The 25712-nt window shown below is 48.4% G+C and overlaps 1 protein-coding gene across 1 annotated transcript in view; it reads left to right on the top strand.

Moving 5' to 3' along the window:
• Window positions 1–21610, top strand: part of LOC137437323 (uncharacterized) — a 62270-nt gene extending 40660 nt beyond the window's left edge. Inside the window, exons 2-5 of the mRNA XM_078766111.1 lie at window positions 18094–18287; window positions 18431–18579; window positions 20403–20626; window positions 20791–21610. Of these exons, the coding sequence (XP_078622237.1) occupies window positions 18096–18287; window positions 18431–18579; window positions 20403–20433 (372 nt within the window). The 5' untranslated portion in view covers window positions 18094–18095 and the 3' untranslated portion in view covers window positions 20434–20626; window positions 20791–21610. The remainder of the gene's footprint in view (window positions 1–18093; window positions 18288–18430; window positions 18580–20402; window positions 20627–20790) is intronic.
• Window positions 21611–25712: the final 4102 nt, after the last annotated feature.

Below are 25712 nucleotides of genomic sequence, written 5' to 3'. Positions count from 1 at the left end.
CTAGTGGTCCTCATAATACACCATCCTAGGTACCTGTGAGAAACCACCTCGGACCCCCGGAGGTCTTAACCCCCACTAGGGTCCGGTGACCCTGCCGGCCCAAGACACAAGCTCGGGCGGCGCCCCACTGGACAAGGGACACCACACTCCCCCAGATCCCCCATGGGGACCAGGTCGTGCCACGACAACCATGGTCGGACCCCACGTCCAAATCCTGCCAGCACAGCCCCCCAGCTGGCTGGCATACCCCAGTTTCCAAGTGGGGAAACTTCCCATGAGGCCATCCCAATGACCTCTCCTCGTCCGAATTCCACAGCCCGGGGACCAATTCCCTCCAAGGCTGTTCCAAATCAAATTCCCATTGCCATTTAATTTTAAATTTCTTTTTAAAAATCCTGGCCTCGCGTGTCCAACCGCAGCTGCAGGTAACCACCCCTTCTTCGGGTTGCTCTGCCCCTCCCTGCAGCTGCCCCAAATTCTCTGTGGTCTATGGGGACCAGTTTCTCCGAGGCTCTATCTCTGAAGTCTTCCATGTCTGAGTCCAGCACAGGGCCACAACACCCCCCCCCCCCCCCACCCCCTTCTCCCCCTTCTGGGTATCCAATTTCGGAGCTTCTGTTACCCAAATGTTGTTCGTGGTGAGGGTCCCCTCGGTCACCTTAACCTCAACCTGGGGATATTCAATGGACCAACTCACCGCATCCCCCAGACTCTGTTGGACCTGAGCAATCTGTTCCTCAATGATACTGTCCAAGGTATCCAGCCGCTGTGTCAAATCATTCTCATCCCCATCAATCAATTGTGGCCCCAACAGGTCTTTATCTATACATACCTGGTCCGGTTCTGTAACATGGACCTCCAATTCCTTTACCTGTTCCAAACCACCGCACTGGTGATGCACAATTCCCAATTCCTCGCCCTGCTGGTGCATTGTGACATCCACACAAGCCCGACAACCTTCCAGGTCTTTTCCAGCCAAACATTCCCCATTTACTTCCAAACATTCCCCATTTAAATTTGAGTTTCCCCTTTTTACTTCTAAACATGCCCAATTTAAATGTTCCCTCTCCTGTGCCCCCAAGTGTATCAGCTTGGGTTTCACACTCTTCCATTCCAAATGCCATCTCTTCCCATTTTGAATCAAATTCTGTTGCCTATCCCTGCTGCTGCTGTGCCCCGAGTCTATCAGACTGGGTTTCACCCTCTTCAATTTTCAATGCCAACTCTTCCCCTGCTACTTTGTCAATTCGTTCCCCCAGTTATTGTATTGTTCCCTCAATTTGTCCTTCCAATCGTTCATTCCTTCCCTCCATTCCATCAATTTTGCTCCAATTGTTCCCCATGCTCATTCTGAGCATTAATTTGTTCACTCAGGCTATCTTTAAAGAAACCCTACTGTGCCCATAATTCATTCTTTTGTTCTTCCTTTATTTCATTCGTTTGTTCACTTTGGGCACTCATTCCATTCTTATTTCCCTACATCCCTCCCATGCATTCATCCAAAGTAGCTAACAATCGTTCAGTATGGGGCTCCATTCCCCTCATTATTTTGTCACACGTGGCCTGGAAATCCATCGGACCTATTTTTTCTTTCGATCGCTCAGGAACGGAGGAGGTTTTAATCCTATTCTCAAGGCCACCGACCCCCGGCCCGCTTCCGTACTCTTCAGGATCCTCCACCCGCTCGGCCATGCCGTTCACGTCCGCCATTACATGCTGGCCGGCGGTTTTTCCCCTCGCGCTTAATTTACCTCAGAAAATAAAAGATTTAATGTTTTTTCGAAAGCGTGACGTTTCGCTTTGTACACCAATCGACTAAAAAAATTTGACACCCCGGTACTACAAGTGCCTCCCCCTCGACGAGAGAAAGACAATCGTTAAAAATTTTGCTTCTGAAAGCTGAGTGCAATTTTGTCCTCAGCGGCTGTCGAACTCGCAACCTTCAGACACCAATTGTCCGAAGTTCGAATTCCAAACTCCTGACACCAGTTGTCGTGTGTCTACCCTATAGTGAACACCGCAGGGTGACACGAATGACCAAACGAGCTTTAACTCCAAGGCATTCATTCCAATGGCGGACCTTCGTTATACCCGCGGGGGGAAGAGTGAGGGGGAGAGGGTGGGGGTGGGAGAGCCACGAGCGCTTAACTGCACGGGTCCACTGGCCATCTTCGCACCTGCGAGGATTAATTCAAAACCGACACAGGATTTAACTGTACAAAAATACCGGCTTTATTAAAGAAATGCCGGTAACAAAATAATGCACGATGAAAACAATGATTCCTCAATGGGACGTCCCCACACAGACCCGTATACAGACAAAGGGGAAAAATAACTGGAAAATAAATATGTGTGTGTGGTTGTGAGCACTTAGCTCTGAGTGGCTCTTGAACCCTGTCAGGAATCGTCCAGGCCCCGAGCGCCTAATCCAGACCCGGCGGCATTCTTGGCGGGAAGAAGGCCGCAGTCTGCCCGTTCGCGCTCTGCTAGGCCTTGCCGGGCGTCTCGATCACCCCGGTTTTCAATAAAGCCGGTGTTTTTGTAGATTTAAATCTGTGTCGGTTGAATTAATCATCGCAGGTTCGAAGACGGTTAGTGGAACCCGTGAAGGTAAGTTCGTTATTTTCCTTTCCTTCGCGTGTAAAGATGGTCTGCCTTTGACTGAATATATATTGTCCTGTCCGTAGCTAGTAAAGATCAGCCTTGGACGAATAGCCAAGACAGATTTACTCCCGAGGCGAACAGCCAAATATATAGCGGTTATTTTTGGCGTGCGCGCGCGGGATGGAAGAGATGCGAGGTATTTATCTCATGAAACACACGGGTTTATTCCGAAAACACAACGAATAAACATGACAGTAAATTCAACAAAAAAATTTATGAAAATATATGTAAGACAAAAATGTCAAAGTAAATATTGAGGTAAAAACTAAAATTCTAACTGAGGTACTCTACACGACTCAAAAATGGACAAGGGAAAAGATAAAATAAAATAAAGTCCCTTTTTATAGTGCTGGACCATAGCTCTGGCGTCACGAGTTCCTCTGCAAGGTTGGCAGCGGACGACGAGGCCCAGAACTCGATGCCCCTCTGGTGGGAACCTTGCACAAGCTGGCGGCCACGCCGCGCCCAAAGTCGCCACCAGCATGAGGAAAGTTGTGTAGATGGCCCTCTCTCGCTCTCCACTCTGTCAGAAGTGCCAAGAGCCCCACAAACCGCCGCCTTCATTGCTCCTCCTTCACTGCCACAACAGCCTCCTCCTCCAAAGCACCAGAAATCCACACAGCACAAGCACAGAAATCGCACCAATACAACAAAAAAATGGCACAGCTTTCTTTTCCGTCCAGGAGAGATATCGACCCTTCTTCTTTACTCTCTTGAGCCAATCACGGAACGTCCCTATCATTTCGCCCCGCCCACAACCTCTGGGCTAGTCATGTTCCTCAGGGGCGGGGCCTGTTTCTTCTGGTACCTCAGAAGCGGGGCTTAGTCCGATCGGCGCTGTTCAGGTACTGTTGGTGGTTGTTGTCATTAAAAGGAGGTTTTGCATGGCCAGCCTGGTTACTCCCGCCAGGGAGTAATGCATTCGATCGTGTGTGTGTGTGTGTGTGTGTGTGTGTGTGTGTGTGTGTGTGTGTGTGTGTGTGTGTGTGTGTGTGTGTGTGTGTGTGTGTGTGTGTGTGTGCGCGCGTGCGTTCATGTGTTTGTGAACAAGATATCTGGAAAAGTTCTGAACGGATTTGGATGAAAATTGGTGGGATGATTGCACTTGGGATAAGGAAGAATTTATTAGTTTTTGGTGAAGCTCAGGAAATTATTCTGGATCCAGGAAGTTTTTTGGGGATTTTTTTTTTCCTGTTTTCCTTTAAAAACCATTTTCTCTGCAATAATTGGAGTGATTGAGAGCAAATTTTTACCATAGGAGTGACTCGGTCTGCAGAATATTTTAATGGTAATTATGACGTTACAGGTCACGTGGTTCGGCCGCCATATTGTTTTGAGTGAAAAACACTAAAATCCAATTTTCTCCAAAACGCCTGAACAGATCGAGGCCAAACTTTGCAGACAGAATCGCATACCCATGACGAACAAAAACGTCAGCGAGCATGACGTCATGCATCACATGGTTTCAGAGTTATGACGTTTTTAAGCACAAACATTTAAAACCTAGCTCCTCCCTCATTTGTGATCCAATCGAGGGGAAACCTCACAGATCTGTTCAGCATATCATTCTACTAAAATGCCCTTTTGGAATTTGCGATAGGTCACGTGGTTTGGCAGATATCGTTGATTAAACGCAAATAATAAAAAACATTTATATCTCTTGAGCCACTTCATTGATCGACGTGAAACTTCATACTGTAGAAGAAGTCATGAAGAGTAACAAGTGTGCAAAATTTGAAGATGATTGGATGTACGGTCTGGAAGCTGGAAGTTATTGCGTGAAGAAGAAGAGTCTTCGACTGTGGACGATTAATTATAATTTATCACACTAGGGCATGCCCGTACTATATATAAGCTAGGACGTGCCCGTACGTGGGTGCCCGTTCCTTGCAAAAAAAAAAAAACTGCAAAAAAAAAAAAAACTGCAAAAAAAAAACAATGGTTTGGTCCATTCGCAACGACCACAGAACCCCCCCCCTCTATTTACATGAATGGTTTGGTCCATTCGCAAAGCCAAAGCGAACGACCACAGAACCCCCCCCCTCTATTTACATGAATGGTTTGGTCCATTCGCAAAGCCAAAGCGAACGACCACAGAACCCCCCCCCCCCCCCTCTATTTACATGAATGGTTTGGTCCATTCGCAACGGCAAAGCGAACGGCGAACGGCTAAATCGCCATAGCTCGGTAAGTACTTGTCCGATTAATTTCAAACCTTGAAAAGGCACATCCTCGGGTCCCCAGCAATATACCTGGCAAGTTTCAAGTATATCGGACCGGTAGTTGTCGAGAAACAGCGGTCACAGACAGACGTACAGACGTACAAACGTACAAACGTACAGAGATTACTGGAATTATAGATAGATGTTATGTACCGACTTAGACTTGCAGGCATCGTTTGATACAATCTCCCGGGTTAATTTGAACCTCAAATGAAATTATAATTCCAGATTTGTCAATGCCTGAGGTATATTAACAAACGAATAAAACAGACTTGGCAAAATTCGAACTTTTTAAAAAAAGATCGCATATTCACCCAGGGTTGTGAGAGGCTGAAGAAGAAGAAACCTCGCATGGGCTTCCCAGACCAAATAATAATTCTGGCTCTGCGATTTTCAGGTTTATTTATCTATATATCTACATATCTGGGCAGTGTCTGTTGTCACTGAACTACTCCCTGAAACTTTTGTTTCCGTGGTTGTGAAGTGTTTTTAATAAAGTGGTGGTGGTTTTGAATCAGGTGGTGGTGAGGTATTTTGAATTATGTGGTGGTGAGGTGTAAAATGATGTGGTGGTGAGGTGTTTTTAAATCACGTGGCTGTGAGGTGTTTTTAATTAACATTGTGATATGAAAATAGTTTTCATATTTGTTGTAAATGTAGTTTAAATTCGTGGTTATGCGTTATAGCGGTGTATTTTTTTTAGCAGCGTTGTCTTCAATGTTCATTTTTTTTTCTAATAAAGACATATTCTGTCATTTTAAAACCATCAAAGTGTGTATTAGGTTTCCCCGTTTCATAAAATGTATCGGTTGATACGTATAATGCTTTAAAACTTCTTTAAAAAAAAAAAAAAAACCTCAGAAGAGATATCAACATTTACCTCAGCGAATGTCAATCGCGGTGTCAGTATTTGATGAACTTATAAAGACTTAGGTGACTTATAAGTGTGACAAGCATGTGCACAGGATTCTTCCCAGAAGAATGAGTGGTCGCATTAGCTTGTACGACCTAAAATGAGCGAGTTTAGTTTTCACGTTTGGGCCAGTTTTACATGTTGTATCCCTAAGGAATGAAACGAACGTTTTTCCTGGCTTACAATTTTATTTGAAGTCACACATGCCTCAAAATACACTCACTATATAGAATTGAACGCTGAATCCGAAAATGTAAGTGAAATTGCCTTGTTTTTTTTTTTTACATTATCTTCTATATATTCTAAATATATATCTGTGCAGTGTCTGTCTTGTGTTGTCTTGTCTTGTGTTGTCACTGAACTACTCCGTCAAACTTTTTTGAAATCATACTATTCCAACTTGACCCACGGCAGGAGTATGCACTCTCCTGAGTGGCGTTCTAGTTGTAAATGTTGTTTAATGGGGGAAATCACAGAGGGAAAAAAATCACATACTGGGGAAAACTAACCTTAATCCCTAACAATTATCACTGCCCTCGTGCGAAGACACATGAACCATCTTAAGCTACAGTCTCCCTACTTAAGTACATCAAGATTTATCCTATGTGTCCATGGTCCATGCTATAATTATACAATCCTACCTTTGCTATGGGATTCCATCATCTACCCCCACAAATGTAACAATATATATATATACAGTCACTGAAAATGTAAGTACACCCATGTAAAGTGTTGACTTTTTCAACATATTTCAACATACAGCTATTTGATCTTCATTTCAACAATATTGATAGACAAAGGTGATATAATATAACAAATATCATGAAACATTTACATTTTGTAGTCCATTGTATAATTTAAATAAACATAAATGCAAATTTCGCATGTGGAATCCCTGGTGTTGGCTTAGCGGTTAGGGTGCCGGCTTGGGATCCTAGGATCCTGGGTTCGAATCCCGGTCGATCGCTGAATTAACGCCAGGGGGGTTGACTCAGCCTGTCATCCTTCCGAGGTCGGCAAATTGAGTACCAGCTTGCTGAGATGAATGATCACGGTGTGTACCGCGATTTAGAATAGGTACACCATATCCCTGCGCATCGTAAGAGCGTGACCAAGGGTTGGCGTCAGGAAGGGTATCCGGCCAAAAAAACATTGCCTCAAACAGGGAACCATGATTGTCATGGGGCCCGCAAGGCTAACCCCCGCTCTAGCGCGGAAAATGGCCTTAAAACGATCATTCATTCCTGTTTCCTTGCTTGATGCTCACCATTTAAAAAGGATAAATAACCATCGGTTGGTGTTGATAATAGCGCAAGCTTTGATTGGCCGAAATGCCTCCTCCTGCGATGAAGTTCCATGTAAGGGAACACGTATCAATATCCCGATGGGAAAGCATTTGTTGCCATTCTTAATTCTTCCACCAGAGGACAGCAACGTCCGGGTGCAGGTGCGAAGTGAGACGACGGTTCATGGTGTTTGATCTTCATACTTTATCCAGTAAAAGTCGTGTTTTGACATTTCAAAATGTTTTCCGAGCAAGTTTCCCACAACAATGGAAGAAACTCCAAGGGTTTCAATTTTATTTAGTGAGGAGCTATGGGTTGGAGAGTGAGGAGCTATGGGTTGGAGAGTGAGGAGCTAGGGGTTGGAGAGTGAGGTGCTAGGGGTTAGAGTGGAGTGAGAAATTGGAGAGGAGTGAGGGGTTGGAGAGTGAGGAGCAAGGGGTTGGAGAGCCAGGAGTTGGAGAGTGAGGAGCGAGGAGTTAGAGAGTGAGGAGCTTAGGGGTTGGAGAGTGAGGAGCTAGGGGTTGGAGAGTGAGGAGCTAGGGGTTGGAGAGTGAGGAGCTAGGGGTTGGAGAGTGAGGAGCTAGGGGTTGGAGAGTGAGGAGCTAAGTGTTGGAGAGGAGCAACAAATTGGAGAGGAGCGAGGGGTTGGAGAGTGAGGAGCGAGGGGTTGGAGAGCGAGGAGTAAGGGGTTGGAGAGCGAGGAGCGAAGGGTTGGCGAGCGAGGGGTTGGAGAGCGAGGAGGTAGGGGTTGGAGAGCGAGGAGGTAGGGGTTGGAGAGCGCGTAGCGAGGGGTTGGAGAGCGAGGACCGAGGGGTTGGAGAGCGAGGAGCGATGTGTTGGAGAACGAGGAGCGAGGGGTTGGAAAGCGAGGAACTATGGGTTGGAGAGCGAGGAGCTAGGGGTTGGAGAGCGAGGAGCTAGGGGTTGGAGAGCGAGGAGCGAGGGGTTGGAGAGCGAGGCCCGAGGGGTTGGGAGCGAGGAGCAAGGGGTTGGAGAGCAACGAGCGAGGGGTTGGAGAGCGAGGGGTTGGAGAGCGAGGAGCGAGGGGTTGGAGAGCGAGGAGCGAGGGGTTGGAGAGCGGGGAGCGAGGGGTTGGAGAGCGGGGAGCGAGGGGTTGGAGAGCGAGGGGTTGGAGAGCGAGGAGCGAGGGGTTGGAGAGCGAGGAGCGAGGAGTTGGAGAGTGAGGGGTTGGAGGGCGAGGGGTTGGAGAGCGAGGGGCTAGGGGTTGGAGAGCAAGGAGCGAGGGGTTGGAGAGCGAGGAGCTAGGGGTTGGAGAGCAAGGAGCGAGGGGTTGGAGAGCGAGGCATTGGAGAGCGAGGACCGAGGAGTTGGGGAGCGAGGGGTTGGAGAGCAAGGGGTTGAGGAGCGAGGGGTTCAGGAGCGAGGGGTTGGAGAGCGAGGGGTGAGGAGTTGGAGAGCGACGAGCGAGGGGTTGGGAGCGAGGAGCAAGGGGTTGGAGAGCGAGGAGCTATGGGTTGGAGAGCGACGAGCGAGGGGTTGGAGAGAGAGGAGCGAGGGGTTGGAGAGCGAGGAATGAGGGGTTGGGGAGCGAGGGGCGAGGGGTTGGAGAGCAAGGAGCTATGGGTTGGAAAGCGACGAGCGAGGGGCTGGAGAGAGAGGAGCGAGGGGTTGGAGAGCGAGGAGCGAGGGGTTGGAGAGCGAGGAGCGAGGGGTTGGGAGCGAGGAGCAAGGGGCTGGAGAGCGAGGAGCTATGGGTTGGAGAGCAACGAGCGAGGGGTTGGAGAGCGAGGAGCGAGGGGTTGGAGAGAGAGGAGAGTGAGGGGCTGGAGAGCGAGGAGCAAGGGGTTGGAGAGCGAGGGGCGAGGGGTTGGAGAGCGAGGGGCTAGGGGTTGGAGAGCAAAGAGCGAGGGGTTGGAGAGCGAGGGGTTGGAGAGCGAGGACCGAGGGGTTGGAGAGCGAGGGATTGAGGAGTGAGGGGTTGGAGAGCGAGGGGCGAGGAGTTGGAGAGCGTGGGCCGATTGGAGCGGAGAGTGAGGAGCAATTGGAGCGGAGAATGAGGAGCGATTGGAGCGGAGACTGAGGAGCGATTGGAGCGGAGAGTGAGGAGCGATTGTAGAGGAGAGTGAGGAGCGATTGGAGTGGAGAGTGAGGAGCGATTGGAGTGGAGAGTGAGGAGCGATTGGAGAGGAGAGTGAGGAGCGATTGGAGAGGAGAGTGAGGCTCGATTGGAGAGGAGAGTGAGGAGTGATTGGAGAGGAGAGTGGGGAGCGATTGGAGAGGAGTGTGAGGAGCGATTGGAGGGGAGTGTGAGGGGTTGGAGAGGAGTGTGAGGGATTGGAGAGGAGTGTGAGGGATTGGAGAGGAGTGTGAGGGATTGGAGAGGAGTGTGAGGGATTGGAGAGGAGTGTGAGGAAGTATTGGAGAGGAGTGTGAGGGATTGGAGAGGAGTGTGAGGAGGTATTGGAGGGGAGTCTGAGGAGGCGTCGGATTGGAAAGGCATGAGGGTGGAGAGAGACGAGAGTGTCTCGTGGAGAGGAGTGAGGGGTCACATATTATGTGAAATAAATAAATTGTGTTCATTACACCATTTCTGGATCTGATGAATTGCCAGTAACCATTTTGTAAAATTTAATGTGCAGCATCTAAATCAAGATGTCCAAATGTCACACACGTCCATGCCCATGGGATTCCCACAGGTGATCCCACTCAACTGAAGCAAGAAAAAGAACGAGATGGGAGAACGAGACCCTCGACGAACGTGATCACAGACTCGCACAGGATGCTGCTGCAACAACGATGAGGAGGGTTGGAGAGGAGCGAGGGGTTGGAGAGTGAGGAGCTAGGGGTTGGAGAGTGGGGAGTGAGGGGCTAGGGATTGGAGAGTTAGGGGCGAGGGGTTGGAGAGTGAGGAGCTAGGGGTTGGAGAGTGAAGAGCTAGGGGTTGGAGAGTGAGGAGTAGGGTTTGGAGAGTGAGGAGCTAGGGTTTGGAGAATGAGGAGCTAGGGGTTGGAGAATGAGGAGCTCGGGGTTGGAGAGTGAGGAGCTCGGGGTTGGAGAGTGAGGAGCTCGGGGTTGGAGAGTGAGGAGCTCGGGGTTGGAGAGTGAGGAGCTAGGGGTTGGAGAGTGAGGAGATAGGGGTTGGAGAGTGAGGAGCTAGGGGTTGGAGAGTGAGGAGCTAGGGGTTGGAGAGTGAGGAGCTAGGGGTTGGAGAGTGAGGAGCTAGGGGTTGGAGAGTGAGGAGCTAGCGGTTGGAGAGCGAGGGGCGAGGGGTTGGAGAGTGAGGAGCTAGCGGTTGGAGAGCGAGGGGCGAGGGGTTGGAGAGCGAGGAGTGAGGGGTTTGGAGAGTGAGGAGCTAGGGGCTGGAGAGTGAGGAGCTAGGGGTTGGAGAGTGAGGAGCTAGGAGTTGGAGAGCGAGGAGCTAGGGGTTGGAGAGTGAGGAGCAAGAGGTTGGAGAGCGAGGAGCAAGGGGTTGGAGAGCGAGGAGCAAGGGGTTGGTGAGCGAGGAGCTAGGGGTTGGAGAGCGAGGAGCTATGGGTTGGAGAGCGAGGAGCCAGGGGTTGGAGAGCGAGGAGCCAGGGGTTGGAGAGCGAGGAGCCAGGGGTTGGAGAGCGAGGAGCCAGGGGTTGGAGAGCGAGGCGCTAGGGTTTGGAGAGCGAGGAGCCAGGGGTTGGAGAGCGAGGAGCCAGGGGTTGGAGAGCGAGGCGCTAGGGGTTGGAGGGCGAGGAGCTAGGGGTTGGAGGGCGAGGAGCTATGGGTTGGAGAGCGAGGAGCCAGGGGTTGGAGAGCGAGGAGCCAGGGGTTGGAGAGCGAGGCGCTAGGGGTTGGAGGGCGAGGAGCTAGGGGTTGGAGGGCGAGGAGCTAGGGGTTGGAGGGCGAGGAGCTAGGGGTTGGAGGGCGAGGAGCGAGGGGTTGGAGAGTGAGGTGTTGGAGAGCGAGGAGCAAGGGGTTTGGAGAGCGAGGAGCGAGGGGTTGGAGAGCGAGGAGCGAGGGGTTGGAGAGCGAGGAGCTGGAGAGTGAGGAGCTAGGGGTTGGAGAGTGAGGAGCCAAGGGGCTGGAGAGGGAGGAGCTCGGGGTTGGAGAGTGAGGAGCTAGGGGTTGGAGAGTGAGGAGCTAGGGGTTGGAGAGTGAGGAGCTTGGGGTTGGAGAGTGAGGAGCTGGGGGTTGGAGAGTGAGGGGCGTGGGGTTGGAGGGCTAGGGGTTGGAGAGCAAGGAGCGAGGGGTTGGAGAGCGAGGGGTTGGAGAGCGAGGACCGAGGGGTTGGAGAGCGAGGGGTTGGAGAGCGAGGGGTTGAGGAGCGAGGGGTTGGAGAGCAAGGGGTTGAGGAGCGAGGGGTTGGAGAGCGAGGGGTTGGAGAGCGAGGAGTTGGAGAGCGAGGGCCGGTTGGAGAGCGAGGGCCGATTGGAGCGGAGAGTGAGGAGCGATTGGAGCAGAGAGTGAGGAGCGATTGGAGCGGAGAGTGAGGAGCGATTGGAGAGGAGAGTGAGAAGCGATTGGAGAGGAGAGTGAGGAGCGATTGGAGAGGAGAGTGAGGAGCGATTGGAGAGGAGAGTGAGGCGCGATTGGAGGGGATTGTGAGGGATTGGAGAGGAGTGTGAGGGATTGGAGAGGAGTGTGAGGAAGTATTGGAGAGGAGTGTGAGGAGGTATTGGAGGGGAGTGTGAGGAGGAGTCAGATTGGAAAGGCGTGAGGGTGGAGAGAGAGGAGAGTGTCTGGTGGAGAGGAGTGAGGAGTCACATATTATGTGAAATAAATAAATTGTGTTCATCACACCATTTCTGGATCTGATGAATTGTCAGTAACCATTTTGTAAAATTTAATGTGCAGCATCTAAATCACGATGTCCAAATGTCACACACGTCCATGCCCATGGGATTCCCACAGGTGACCCCACTCAACTGAAGCAAGAAAAAGAACGAGATGGGAGAACGAGACCCTCGACGAACGTGATCACAGACTCGCACAGGATGCTGCTGCAACAACGACGAGGAGGGTTGAAGAGGAGCGAGGGGTTGGAGAGTGAGGAGCTAGGGGTTGGAGAGTGGGGAGTGAGGCGCTAGGGATTGGAGAGTTAGGGGCTAGGGGTTGGAGAGTGAGTGGCTCGGGGTTGGAGAGTGAAGAGCTAGGGGTTGGAGAGTGAGGAGCTAGGGGTTGGAGAATGAGGAGCTATGGGTTGGAGAATGAGGAGCTCGGGGTTGGAGAGTGAGGAGCTCGGGGTTGGAGAGTGGGGAGCTAGGGGTTGGAGAGTGAGGAGCTAGGGGTTGGAGAGTGTGGAGCTAGGGGTTGGATAGTGAGGAGCTAGGGGTTGGAGAGTGAGGAGCTAGGGGGTGGAGAGTGAGGATTTAGGGGTTGGAGAGTGAGGAGCTAGGGGTTGGAGAGTGAGGAGCTCGGGGTTGGAGAGTGAGGCGCTCGGGGTTGGAGAGTGAGGAGCTCGGGGTTGGAGAGTGAGGAGCTCGGGGTTGGAGAGTGAGGAGCTCGGGGTTGGAGAGTGAGGAGCTATGGGGTTGGAGAGTGAGGAGCTAGGGGTTGGAGAGTGAGGAGCTATGGGGTTGGAGAGTGAGGAGCTATGGGGTTGGAGAGTGAGGAGCTAGGGGTTGGAGAGTGAGGAGCTAGGGGTTGGAGAGTGAGGAGCTAGGGGTTGGAGAGTGAGGAGCTAGGGGTTGGAGAGTGAGGAGCTAGGGTTTGGAGAGCAAGGGGTTGGAGAGCGAGGGGTTGGAGAGTGAGGGGTTGGAGAGTGAGGAGCGAGGAGTGAGGGGTTTGGAGAGCGAGGAGCGAGGGGTTGGAGAGCGAGGAGCGAGGGGTTGGAGATCGAGGAGCGAGGGGTAGGAGAGCGAGGAGCGAGAGGTTGGAGAGCGAGGAGCAAGGGGTTGGAGAGCGAGGAGCTAGTGGTTGGAGAGCGAGGAGCTACGGGTTGGAGAGCGAGGAGCTACAGGTTGGAGAGCAAGGAGCCAGGGGTTGGAGAGCGAGGAGCCAGAGGTTGGAGAGCGAGGAGCCAGGGGTTGGAGGGTGAGGAGCTAGGGGTTGGACGGCGAGGAGCTAGGGGTTGGAGGGCGAGGAGCTAGGGGTTGGAGGGCGAGGAGCTAGGGGTTGAAGGGCGAGGAGCTAGGGGTTGGAGGGTGAGGAGCTAGGGGTTGGAGGGCGAGGAGCTAGGGGTTGGAGGACGAGGAGCTAGGGGTTGGAGGGCGAGGAGCTAGGGGTTGGAGGGCGAGGAGCTAGGGGTTGGAGGGCGAGGAGCTAGGGGTTGGAGGGTGAGGAGCTAGGGGTTGGAGGGTGAGGAGCTAGGGGTTGGAGGACGAGGAGCTAGGGGTTGGAGGACGAGGAGCTAGGGGTTGGAGGGCGAGGAGCTAGGGGTTGGAGGGCGAGGAGCTACGGGTTGGAGGGCGAGGAGCTAGGGGTTGGAGAGCGAGGAGCTAGGTGTTGGAGAGCGATGAGCGAGGGTTTGGAGAGCGAGGAGCTAAGTGTTGGAGAGCGAGGAGCGAGGAGTCGGAGAGTGTGGAGCAAGGAGTTGGAGAGTGAAGGCCGATTGGAGCAGAGAGTGAGGAGCGATTGGAGAGGAGAGTGAGGAGCGATTGGAGAGGAGAGTGAGGAGCGATTGGAGAGGAGAGTGAGGAGCGATTGGAGAGGAGAGTGAGGAGCGATTGGAGAGGGGAGTGTGAGTGATTGGAGAGGAGTGTGAGCGATTGGAGAGGAGTGTGAGCGATTGGAGAAGAGTGTGAGGAAGTATTGGTGGGGAGTGTGAGGAAGTATTGGTGGGGAGTGTGAGGAGGAGTGGGATTGGAGAGGCATGACGGTGGAGAGAGGAGAGTGTCAGGTGGAGAGGAGTGAGGGGTCACATATTATGTGAAATAAATAAATTGTGTTCATTACACCATTTCTGGATCTGATGAATTGCCAGTAATCATTTTGTAAAATTTAATGTGCAGCATCTAAATCAAGATGTCCAAATGTCACACACGTCCATGCCCGTGTGATGGACGGATTTGGTTGCCCTCATACCAACTCTCTCTCCATGCCCGTGGGATTCCCACGGGTGACCCCACTAGTATATATATAATATGTATACCAAAAAGACAGCAAGCATCAGTGCTATGATGTATTCATCGTTAAATTGGTTATTTTGGACTTAAATCAACATGTACATTGCTACCCTGTATATTCTATGAAATGGGAATGTTATATTTACTTTAGAGAAGTATATGTTTGTCGGCCTATTCTGTTTTCGTAAGTGCTCAATCATACCCTATTTCTTCCTGACTATGTTGGACTAACAATATTCATCCAGCTCCCGTTCATCAGATGCTATGCCTGATACCCCTTCTGGATCAGTATTTTCACAGCTATTGTCACCAGAGGCATGGCACACCTCGGTACGTGGTTGCATCTCCTTAAAACAAGTGCAGACAGACTCAGGTATCACATGTTCCATGGCAGTTGCATTTAATCTGCTCCATGATAGTTGATGGTGTTGTCCCAGTATTGAGTGGAATAGAGTTCCAGTCATTGCCACCCCTCTTCCAACCAAACACACCACTCTTCACACCAAACACACCACTCTTCACACCAAACACACCACTCTTCACATCTAGAGTTGGTGTCTTATAGGCGGATAAGCATATCACCATATGTATGTCTGGACCAAGGCCCTGAGCAAATGTTCTTTGAAGGCATTTGGCGTTGGTGTTGGCTTCTCTCCTGCAGCCATCTTCCTTGTGTGCAAATGCCACCATGTGGCAGGGAGTGTGCTTGTACCCTTCACATAGCTGAGATAAACAAATCTCATGAGTGCCTGCTCTACAGATTGTGATATTTTTGTGGCATTTCTCTATTATGTCTTTAATTGTCCTTTTTTGTGTCCAGATGAAGGAACAAGTTCCACCAGGATTTTATTCCTCGTCCTGCAAATTTCCCAGCAGTATTACAACCTGTAAGAGCATGCCTTCCCAATACACCCATAGCTTTATCTTGGCCAACATAGCTGGATAGCCCAGTGATACTGTATCATACGTCTTCCCCTGCCAAAACATGCTTGTATCGATCAGTGGCGATGGCCTGTAGTGCAACAGCAGGAGTAACACATTGGTAACCAGACTCCAAATATGCAGGACATCTTCAGGTGAACCTTGATGGGTGAATTGAATAGCAGCTGTAATTACCTGTGCTACTGAAGGTGGGCGGAGGTTATGTTTTCTCTCCTGACTGTCTGTGAACAGGATATCTTAAAAAGCTATGGACAGACTTGGACGACATTTGGTGGACAGGTTGGGTGTGTGATAAGGACGAATTGATTTTATTTGGTGAGATCCGAATACGGCTCTGGATCCAAGAATTTGTTAAGTGATTCTTCACCATTGAGTGATCGAGCTAAAACCGATATGCAGCATGATATCTCAAAAGGTTATGGACGAGTTATGACAAAACTTGGTGGATGAGTTGGTTAGGTGACAAGAACAATTTGATTCGATTTTGGTTCCCGTCCAGATGTCCTTTTTGGGCTACAAAAGCTACTTTTTTGGCCTTTTTACTTTTTGGATACTTTTTGGGCCTATCAGTGGCCTCAAAACGTAAACTGTTCAGCCTAGTTGAGATGTGCGCTCTACCAAGTGCCTTTGTACTTCGCATTCATTTTACCTGCTTCATCATGATCCACCATCAAGTCAACAGTGTTTGTTGGACAATGACTCGGAACAAGGCTCGTTTGGGACAGTGGGACACTGGGACATCCATACCTGCCTTCCCTTCCTCATCATCTCTGTCCTATTTTTTTTCTTCTTCTCAGTACCTGTCCAATTTAATTTTCAAATGATCCATTGTTCTTCCTTTTACCCTTCTTGGCAAAATAATATACATAGGCCTAACAATTACTCCCTTAGTAGTGTATAAAGATCACTCTTTTCTGTTCTTGCTCTTTTTTTTTTTCTTTCTTTCTTTACATTAAGAAATCCAGATCCAAGCTTCATCTGTGAAAACCATTCAAGGTTTCTTCCCTCATGGAATTCAGCCTGGGGATGCAACCATCAACTCGGGACTTTATTTGATATACAACATTGCACCTTCTTTCGCTTTCGTTTTATTTTTGTGCCCCTCCCATCCAACAAGATCAGAGATTGGGACATTAAAATGAGCTCCGACCGACTGACCAATCATATGTCACTGTTCCTTTCTGTACGTGATATTTCAAAAACCGTTCAACATCCGTTCAACCCCCCCCCCCCTTCCCACGCCTCCTCCCCCCCAAGCCCTCTCCCTCCAACACATCTCCCTGCTCTCAAATGTTGTGTTTGTGTGCTTCCCCTTCTCTCCCCATCTTGGCTTCCGCTCCCTCTTTTTGTACATTTTGTTTGTCTGGTTGATTTGTTTGTGAAATAAATGTTAGCTCTTTCACGAGCCTCGATTCAGTATACAAAAAAAAACAAAAAAAAAACATTTATCTTTGATATTGTAGATATATATTCATCATGACGTTATCTCAACCTGATTAGATCACTGCTGGGATTGGCTAAATTATGTTGCCATGGGAACTAGCTCAGTAACTTGGTTTGTGTACGTGATATTTCAAAAATCGTTGAACATTTAGCTTTCATATTACACAGATATATTCTCCATAGCACCACCAAACATGTGAGGACATAGAGTATCAAGTCCTTGTCCACTTTTAAAATGCAATGACAGACGTCACATAGGTCTGATGTGTTTATTGAGTGGGTTGTGGACCTTGGTTAACGTCATCTTTATGCCTCAATACAGTCATTCCCACTTTTTTTTTTTTTTTTTTTGTGTACTGAATCGAGGCTCGTGAAAGAGCTAACATTTATTTCACAAACAAATCAACCAGACAAACAAAATGTACAAAAAGAGGGAGCGGAAGCCAAGATGGGGAGAGAAGGGGAAGCACACAACCACAACATTTGAGAGCAGGGAGAAGTGTGAGAGGGAGAGGGCTTGGGGGCAGGAGGCGTGGGAAGGGGAGGGGGGGGAGGGGGGGAGAGGTATAAAACACAAGGGGACCGAAATTAGCGGGGGTAGAAAAGATCAAGGTTTTGGATGGGGGAGGATAAGAGATGGTGGTGAACAGTTGTTTTAAAGACCTGGAGGGTGGAGTGGGATTGAAGAGAGTGAGGGAGTTTGGTCCAGAGGTGGGAGAAAAGAGGAATGAAGGTGAGCAGAAAGTCTTGATTTTGGCAGTTTAACCATAAGAGGGTTGCAGGCAGATCTTGTGCGACCTGTAGGAATATTTGGGGGACAGAGCCCAGAGAGGGCTGGGAGGGGCAAGGCCAGAGAGGAGTCGGTAGAAGACTGAGGTGTGCGATCTGGTCAATAACAGCTTGCTTTATCAACCGCATCGATAATTATGTCATGCACTAAGCATGCCTTGCGTCAGTGCATGGTAAAAAGTATACAGTTGATCGATCTGCGGTAACGTGTGGAATCATACCAGCAGCTATTGAAGCAAATGTAGCATATATGCCCCCACAGCCATTTAATTAATATTTTGTACCGAGGGCTGTATTTACCCGGAATGATTCGGGACCACATACTCCGAAGCCCGTGCAGCATAGTCAATGTGATGTTTTTCTCCCTGGACCAATTTGCCGGACGGTTGCACATCGTGAGAGTGAGGATGTAGCAACACGACCGGCATTAAAAACAAGGAGGAAACGGTCCAGTTACACCATTTCTGCACCAATGATCATCGGCACCGTCAAAATCGTCCACATCAATATCCAATTACCGCCTCCGACGGCGGCTCCTGCTCCGCCGCCGATCCCGAGGATGGTAATGGGATAGCTAGCCGCGTTCCTCGTTTTGCAACAGGTATACTGCGTGATGAATGCGCACTGACCCAAAGTTGCGCACATCCTCCTTGATCAACGGAAATGCTCCACAAATGTATTAAAGGCAAAGTGAAACGGGCCACACATGCGCACTGACTCGTCATTATGCAACGTCACAATGGGCTACCTAAAGTCTATTTGGGACATCTATATGGCAATTGTTCTCATCACTAGCCAAGGTAAATGTTTTTTGTTTTTTTTTGTTTGTTTTTTTGCAGGGATGGGCTGCGGCTGCCTTCGTGCTATGCAAGGTGGACGGGAAGCATTTTTCACTGAACCCAAAGGGCACGGTGTGAAATATAGCTTTGCGATGGCGTCGCTGACCCGAGGGCTCGGTCATGGTGTTTCGGCGCAGAGGGCAGTCGAGGGTATTCTTGGACACAGCACTCAGAGCTATGGTGTTGCATTGCAGGTTACAAATGCGATCTGTTGGACATCCTTGTGTCGTTCACTGCACCTGTTGAGAATTTTGTAACAAGGAAATGACGTCGAGATAATTGTCAAGATTTGTTATGGATTTTCCTTTCCTCTTCTTCTTCTTGGATGTATTTGCAGAATCTGGGACCAGCGGAGGCGAAGGTCGCACCAAGTGACGTGAACACGGCGTGCGCATCATGGAATCGGACTGTGCGATTTGAAGAACCTTTTCTGCGATGGAAAGTGCACGTTGTTCCCATGACGATGGACAATCATCAATTATCCAGGCTCGTTGTGCACCTTTTATTTATTTATTTATTTATTTATTCCCTTTTATTTTATTTATTTATTTATTCCACTTTTTTATTTATTTATTTATTTATTTATTTACTTCTTTCTTTCTTCCCTTTTATTTATTTATTTATTTATTCCTTTTTTTTTCCCCCTTTTTTTTTGAGCTTGGTGTCAAGATTGAGCTTGGTGTTGGCCTAGCGGTTAGGATGCTGGCTTGGGATCCTAGGATCCTGGGTTCGAATCACGGTTGATCGCTGAATTAACACCAGTGGGGCTTACTCAGCCTTAGTAAGGGAAACATATGAAAATCTGTTAACTAAATTGTTACCAAAAAATTTCTTCACCAATATGTTTGTAAAGGTGTGTAATAACATGTGTTAAAATGTTGAGGGTCAACTCCCGTGGGAAACCCAGAAAAAAAGCTGTTGAATTCGGGTACCGAAAAAATTGTACTGTCAACTCATGAAGGAACTAGAAACTTTGCCTGCTTACAAAGACACCTTAGAACGTCTCACTGCCCACGGGAACCACGTTGTCCGTTACTCAAGTCATGAGTGGTCCGGCACATGGTGTGACATTTGCATTGAGCAGACATTAATGAAGGCAGCCAAGTCACAAGGTGGACTGAGCAGAGGAAGAATGAGAAACAGTTTTTCTGGCCACAAATGCTGGGTGCTCACCCTCAGTCACCTGTCTGATGTCAACCGGCGGATGGAGGAGGACGTCAGTAAACATGTTCCAGTCCACAGAGACCTTGCCAAGACACAGATGAAGCGAGATGCAGAGGCAGTTGAACTTGTCCTAAAATGGTTTGAGGAGATCAAGCCATTCGACAACGATAGAGACAAGGAGTTGCTCGTGTCTTTCTCAACAGGATTCACAAGCACTGGAGATGACGCAGTCAATGCTGAGAGAGCAGCTGAAGTTGGGATGGAGATGCAGATCAAGCTGGATGGACAGTCAGTGACGTCGACCATGGATGTCAAGTCAAAGATAAAAGCCCTGTCATCACTAAGAAAATTTCCCTTGGTCAACGAGAAAAAGATTCACCTTGACTCACTAAAGTTGTTCAACCGACTGATCATTTTCGCCCAGCGGGATATGACAGTGGAGACAAGCTTACAGTATGAGCTGACTCCCTTCCCATTGTCCCTGTTCAGCAACAAAGATCAGAAGATGAACAAGGCAAACAAGGCAGACTTTTCAAATACAAGCCTGAAGGCGTTAACTGATCCACTTGACTTGACTAACCAACCCTGCTGCACCCTCGTAATTGATGGCGGATGGCTTGTCTACATGGTGAAGTGGGAACAACGTCAGACCTGGCAGGAGATCGCCAACAGTTACCTGAGCTACGTGCAGTATCTGGGCCGCTGCTCCCAGAAGATCATTGTGGTCTTTGATGGCTACAGCAGATCACCAAAAGATCACGACCACATCTGGCGTACCAAGAATTCCTGCTGTAATCTCCAGATTCGACCGGATATGTCCAACTGGACCCCAAGAGCAAAGTTTCTGGACAACACTCATAACAAGAGTGAGCTCATCCACCTTCTCTCTTCAACCTTCCGAAAACATCACCACTGTGGAGCAGTGTGACAATGATGCTGACACTTCAATTGTGAGAGAGGCATTGGCTGCTGCTTCAGATGGCTCTGTTGAGGTCAGTACCATTTGTGTCTTCAGTTAGTATAACTATTGGATGGAGCCCGGGGGGAGATGGGGTAATTTAAAAATAAGAGAATTCACACTGTTGAAAAGTTAAATCTGTTCTTGAACGGTTCATTATGCTTTGTACATGTTGTTATATTTTCAGGTGCGGGCAGAAGATGCAGACGTGCTGGTAATGCTGGTGCACCATAGCTCAGACAGCCACCATCCACTCTTCTTAACCACATCAAACGGCTCTTATGACGTCCGAAAGATCAAAGAATCTCTCTCCGAAACACAGAAGAGCTACCTGCTCTTCTGTCGCACCTTCACGGGGTGTGATACGGTTTCTGCAATCGCTGGTCATGGGAAAACAACTCTATTTGCCAGGTAATAATGATAAATACTACTATTACGTCGGCAAATAATACTAATACTACTAATAATAATAATTATAATCATTGTCATCATAGTATAAATGTTAAAAATAATAATAATTTTATTTCTGTTTTACATTATACTTTACTTGACATAGACCTGGTGCTTTTTTTTAGGTTTGTGAAGGGGACGTGGCTGAGTACATCGACATCTTCCTTGACACAGAAGCCACCAAGGAAACAGTGATTCAGGCTGGTACTGCGATTTTCAAGTACATTTACCATGGACGAGATACTACATTGGGTGAAATTCGGTACAACATGTTCTCAAGGAAGGCAGCGGCAGGAGTGATCAAACCAGAGACTCTACCTCCAACAGAGGGTGCAGCCGCACAACATTCACTCCGTGCCTACCTGCAGACCCGGGACTGGATCCTTCTACAAAGCATGTCTCTGAACCCCAGTGACTATGGATGGACAATAGGTGTGCATGGGTATGAGGCAGTTCCAACACTGGACCCCACGGCTCCTGAGGAGCTATTGCAGTTCACGAGCTGTAATTGTCATGGAGATTGCAGCAACCGGCGATGCAGCTGCAAGAAGAATGGGGTCACGTGCATCTCAGCCTGTGGAGTCTGTAATGGCATTACATGCAGAAACTGCAGTCATGATGTTGTTGAGTCTGAAGAAGACATAGACAATGACTGTTGAAACTTCTGACATTGTGAATGAGAAATAACTCTTGAGTATTATATATGTATGTGAAATAAAAGCTACTTTGTGTGTAAATGTAAAAGTGAAAATATAAATGTTAACAATCAACTCAGAATCATGAAAAACCCTTATTTGACCTCTCATAAGTTACTTAAGGGCCGATTAAAAAAAATAAAAATTCTCGAAAATAATTTTTCGGTACCCGAATTCAACAGCTTTTGTTCTGGGTTTCCCACGGGAGTTGAACTTCAACATTTTAACACATGTTATTACACACCTTTACAAACATATTGGTGAAGAAATTTTTTGGTAACAATTTAGTTAACAGATTTGTGAAATATCTCATAAAATGCCCTTACTACCTGTCATCCCTCCGTGGTCGGCAAATTGAGTACAAGTTCACTGGTGTTGCAAGAGGCGACTAACAGGGTTGGTGGCAGGAAGGGCATCCGGCCATAAAACATTGCTTCAAAAAGGGGTCCATGGTGCCCGAAAAAGGCCAACCCCCTGCTCTGCGGGGGGAAATGTCCTTTAAAGGTGGTTCTTCTTCTTTATTTATCTTGCTGCCCGCGATGCACATTCGGCGTTGTTCCGTGGGACAAAGCATCCACGGATTGCAGACACAGCCAGGAAATCCGGACAGTCGGCGAATTGGAAATGACACTTTTCTCGCCATACCTGGATTCAATCTTGGCCGCACGGCCACGCTTGGGGTTGTGGGAATGGTGGTGCGGGGGACGGAGGGGATTATGGTTTAGAGGGGAAAAATAAAAATTATGGTACTGAACCAACTTGATCCCAGCATTTGGGCCAAACCGAGCCCACGGAGGAGAGTGGGGTCGCAGATACCGCAGGGCAAGTCGGAGAGACGCATAAAAATTTCACGAGTTCCTCTGGGAAGAAATGGCGAGCTGCTAGAGGGAAACGGAGCCAGCAATCTATTTCATTTATTTGACATTTAATATAGTTCCGTGCACACGCATGAGCAATGGCTTATAATCTCATCGTGGATTAGCGGGTACGTGCCGGGATGCGCTTTGTCCCAGGCGCAGCGAGCGGGAGATGCAACAGTATTGGAGCTTATCCGGGCATGTTTTGAGCCTCTCCAGTGAGCAGACTCGCCTCGTTTCTAGCTCGTCCACACTTTCGTCTAATTGTGCACCCGCGGCGTGAGCTGAATGTCCTCAAAATGCCTCCGCGTGATGGCTGCTTCTCTGACGTCGTCGGCGTTTATGACGTCACAACAGCCAGTCTCAAATTTTCATTCCAGTCGACGCACACCTCCAGGCGGTCTCTCGGTGGAGCCTCGGGCGGAGCTCCAAAGCTGCAGCACCGTCTTCCATCTCTGTACCTCCTCCTCCTCCTCCAGCTCCTCCGAAGAGATATTCATTATGAGCTATCGATGTCCGGAGGAGGAAGACGAGCCGGTTAACCCGATCCCATTGTGCAAAAAGACTCGTTATTGGATGCCTTGGAGTCGCTGAGATTCACTTACATCCGGAATAGCCAGACATTTATTTTACAAACATGGTTTTTAAAGGACAGACGATGCAATTTTCTTCCCTTTTGAAATAACCTTTGCCAATTCCTAAATTGCATTTCACAAAGCACGACCTTGGACTCGCAGGTCGATGGTAAACACTTGGCTATAGATACTGTGGTTTTGGACATGCCGTCATTGGCAACGTCCTTTATGACGTCACGCTGTTGTCTCCATCTTAAATCGTATTCTTCTGTAATGCACATGTCTTGCTCGATTCTGACTCGTCTCGTCTAGGTTTGATTCTCCATGGAGAAGGATCAAATTTCGAATCACGTGCTGCACCTGCAGGATGCAGGAGAGTGCACCTATGATGTCCTCACTGTGCGGACACGTGGATCAAGCTGCCCCATTGTCTGTACGTATTCAGTTGTAGACGTGAGAGATTCCGAAAAGAGTGGGGCATTGTGTGCCGGTGCCTTTCCAAATTTCAATTTCCTGCTGCCCCTACGACACCAGGAGGGTTACCACTGCAGTTTGTAACGTCCGGTTAAAACGATAATGTGGCCATTGTGACGTCCCCATTGATTAGTAAAAATGTCATGACGTTCGCGTGAGATACAAAATGAATGTGTTTGAATCTATACATTGAATGATCCATGTGTGATACGTCATCGGCAGAAGTAGAACGTCACAAAGTATGTAATCTTGCAGGAAATGTTTTGTATGCAAGACCTATAGACCCATTTGGAGTTCACCAGCCAGGGGCGCGATCCCACACCAATATGGTTGGTATGGCTGCCACCTTGATTTCTCTAATCTGCTTCACTCGTCCATCCAACTCTGGCTCCTGTTTCGGAGAAAGCATCTTGCCATTTACACCAATCACGAGGCAGCTGGGGGTTGTGGCCATTTCCCACATGGTGGAGAGCTCGAGGAAGTGATGAATCCACGGCAGTAATGTAATTCCCATGGGAATAAATCATTCACAGGATCATCAGTCTGCTGGCTGTGGTCAAGGTGTAATAAAGATGCAGGTAGATTTAACCTTTCTGGTGTGGAATCTGTGAACGTGGGAAGATTGGGTAGGAAATGCGATTTGTGCAACGTTTATCACACACACACACACACACACACACACACACACACACACACACACACACACACACACACACACACACACACATACACACATACACACATACACATATACACATATACACACATACATACACATACACACACACTTATACACCCGCACACACATACTTATACACCCGTACACACACACACACACACACACACACACACACACACACACACACACACACACACAGTCATGCACCCGCACACACATACTTACACACACACACACACACACACACACACACACACAGTCATACACAAATATACTTATACACCCGCACACACAAACACAAACACACACACACACACACACACACATACAGTCATACACACACATACTTATACAACTACACACACAAACTCACACACACACACAGACATACACACACACACACAGTCATACACAGTCATACACAAACATACTTATACACCTACACACACACACACACACACACACACACACACACACACACACACACAGTCATACATACACATACTTATACAACCAAACACACACACACACACACAGTCATACACACACACACACACACACAGTCATACACACACACACACACGCACACACACACACAGTCTTACACACATACTTATACACACACAAACTTACACATACACACATTCACACATACTTATACACACACATACTTCTACATACAGTCATACACACACAAACTTATGCACACCCACACAGTCATACACACACACACACACACACACACACACACACACACACACACACATACACACACACACACACACACACACATACACACACACACACACACATATATACACACACACACACATATATACACACACATACAAACACACACACACACACACACACACACACACACATACTTACGCACACATACAAACTTACACACACACGCACACACACACACACACACACAAACAGGGGGGTAAATGAGCATTAGAGATGGATTGGTGTAAAGATTAATTATCTACGTCAGCGTAGGTGGATTTTCCCCACCACCCAACCCCTAAAGTTTGCTTTGCTGTTTGTCTGTTCATTTGTTTGTTTGCTTGTTTGTAAGCACGATATCTCAAAAGGTTGTTGACGGATTTGGCTGAAACTTTGTGGACAGGTTGTGTGTGTGACAAGGAAGAATTGATTAAATTTTGGTGAAGATCCGGATCCGGATACGTGAATTTAAATAGATTGTTTCAAGTGATTCTTCACCATTGAGTGATAGGCCCAAAAAACGATATATAACATGATATTTAAAAAAAGTTATGGACGAGTTATGAATAAACTTGCTGGATGAGTTGGTTTGGTGACAATAAGAAGCCGATTCGGTTTTGGTTTCGGTCCGAATCCAGGTCCGGTCTATCAGTGGATACAAAACGTCAACTGTTTAGTGTGGCGGAGGTATGCTCTCTAGCGAGTATCGTTCTAGTTCCTTCATGCAACTTCATCTCAATCGCGGATTGATGCACCCAACAAGTATTTTTGTATAAAGAAAAATGAAAAAAAAAAACTGACGTTTCTTGGACTATTGCGAGTATGTGTGTCCAAGAACCCCCCACGAAACAACCTCAGGATGTCGTTAGTTTCCACTTCTCTTCCCTGCGCTGCGCAAATGATTCTTTATTCATATCCATGAACATGACTTCCTGTCTCAACCAGGCATAACAGGCCCTCATGAATACCATATACAGACATCTCTTTGCACTGCAGACACTATTTCTCCTATCAATAATCTTACAGTCAAGCTCT

Source organism: Myxine glutinosa, chromosome 12 (genome assembly GCF_964187855.1).
Source record: "Myxine glutinosa chromosome 12, kmMyxGlut1.1, whole genome shotgun sequence".
NCBI classification, from domain to species: domain Eukaryota; kingdom Metazoa; phylum Chordata; class Myxini; order Myxiniformes; family Myxinidae; genus Myxine; species Myxine glutinosa.
The sequence above is the reverse complement of the archived record's forward strand: the minus strand, read 5'-3'. Positions and strand labels throughout refer to the sequence as shown.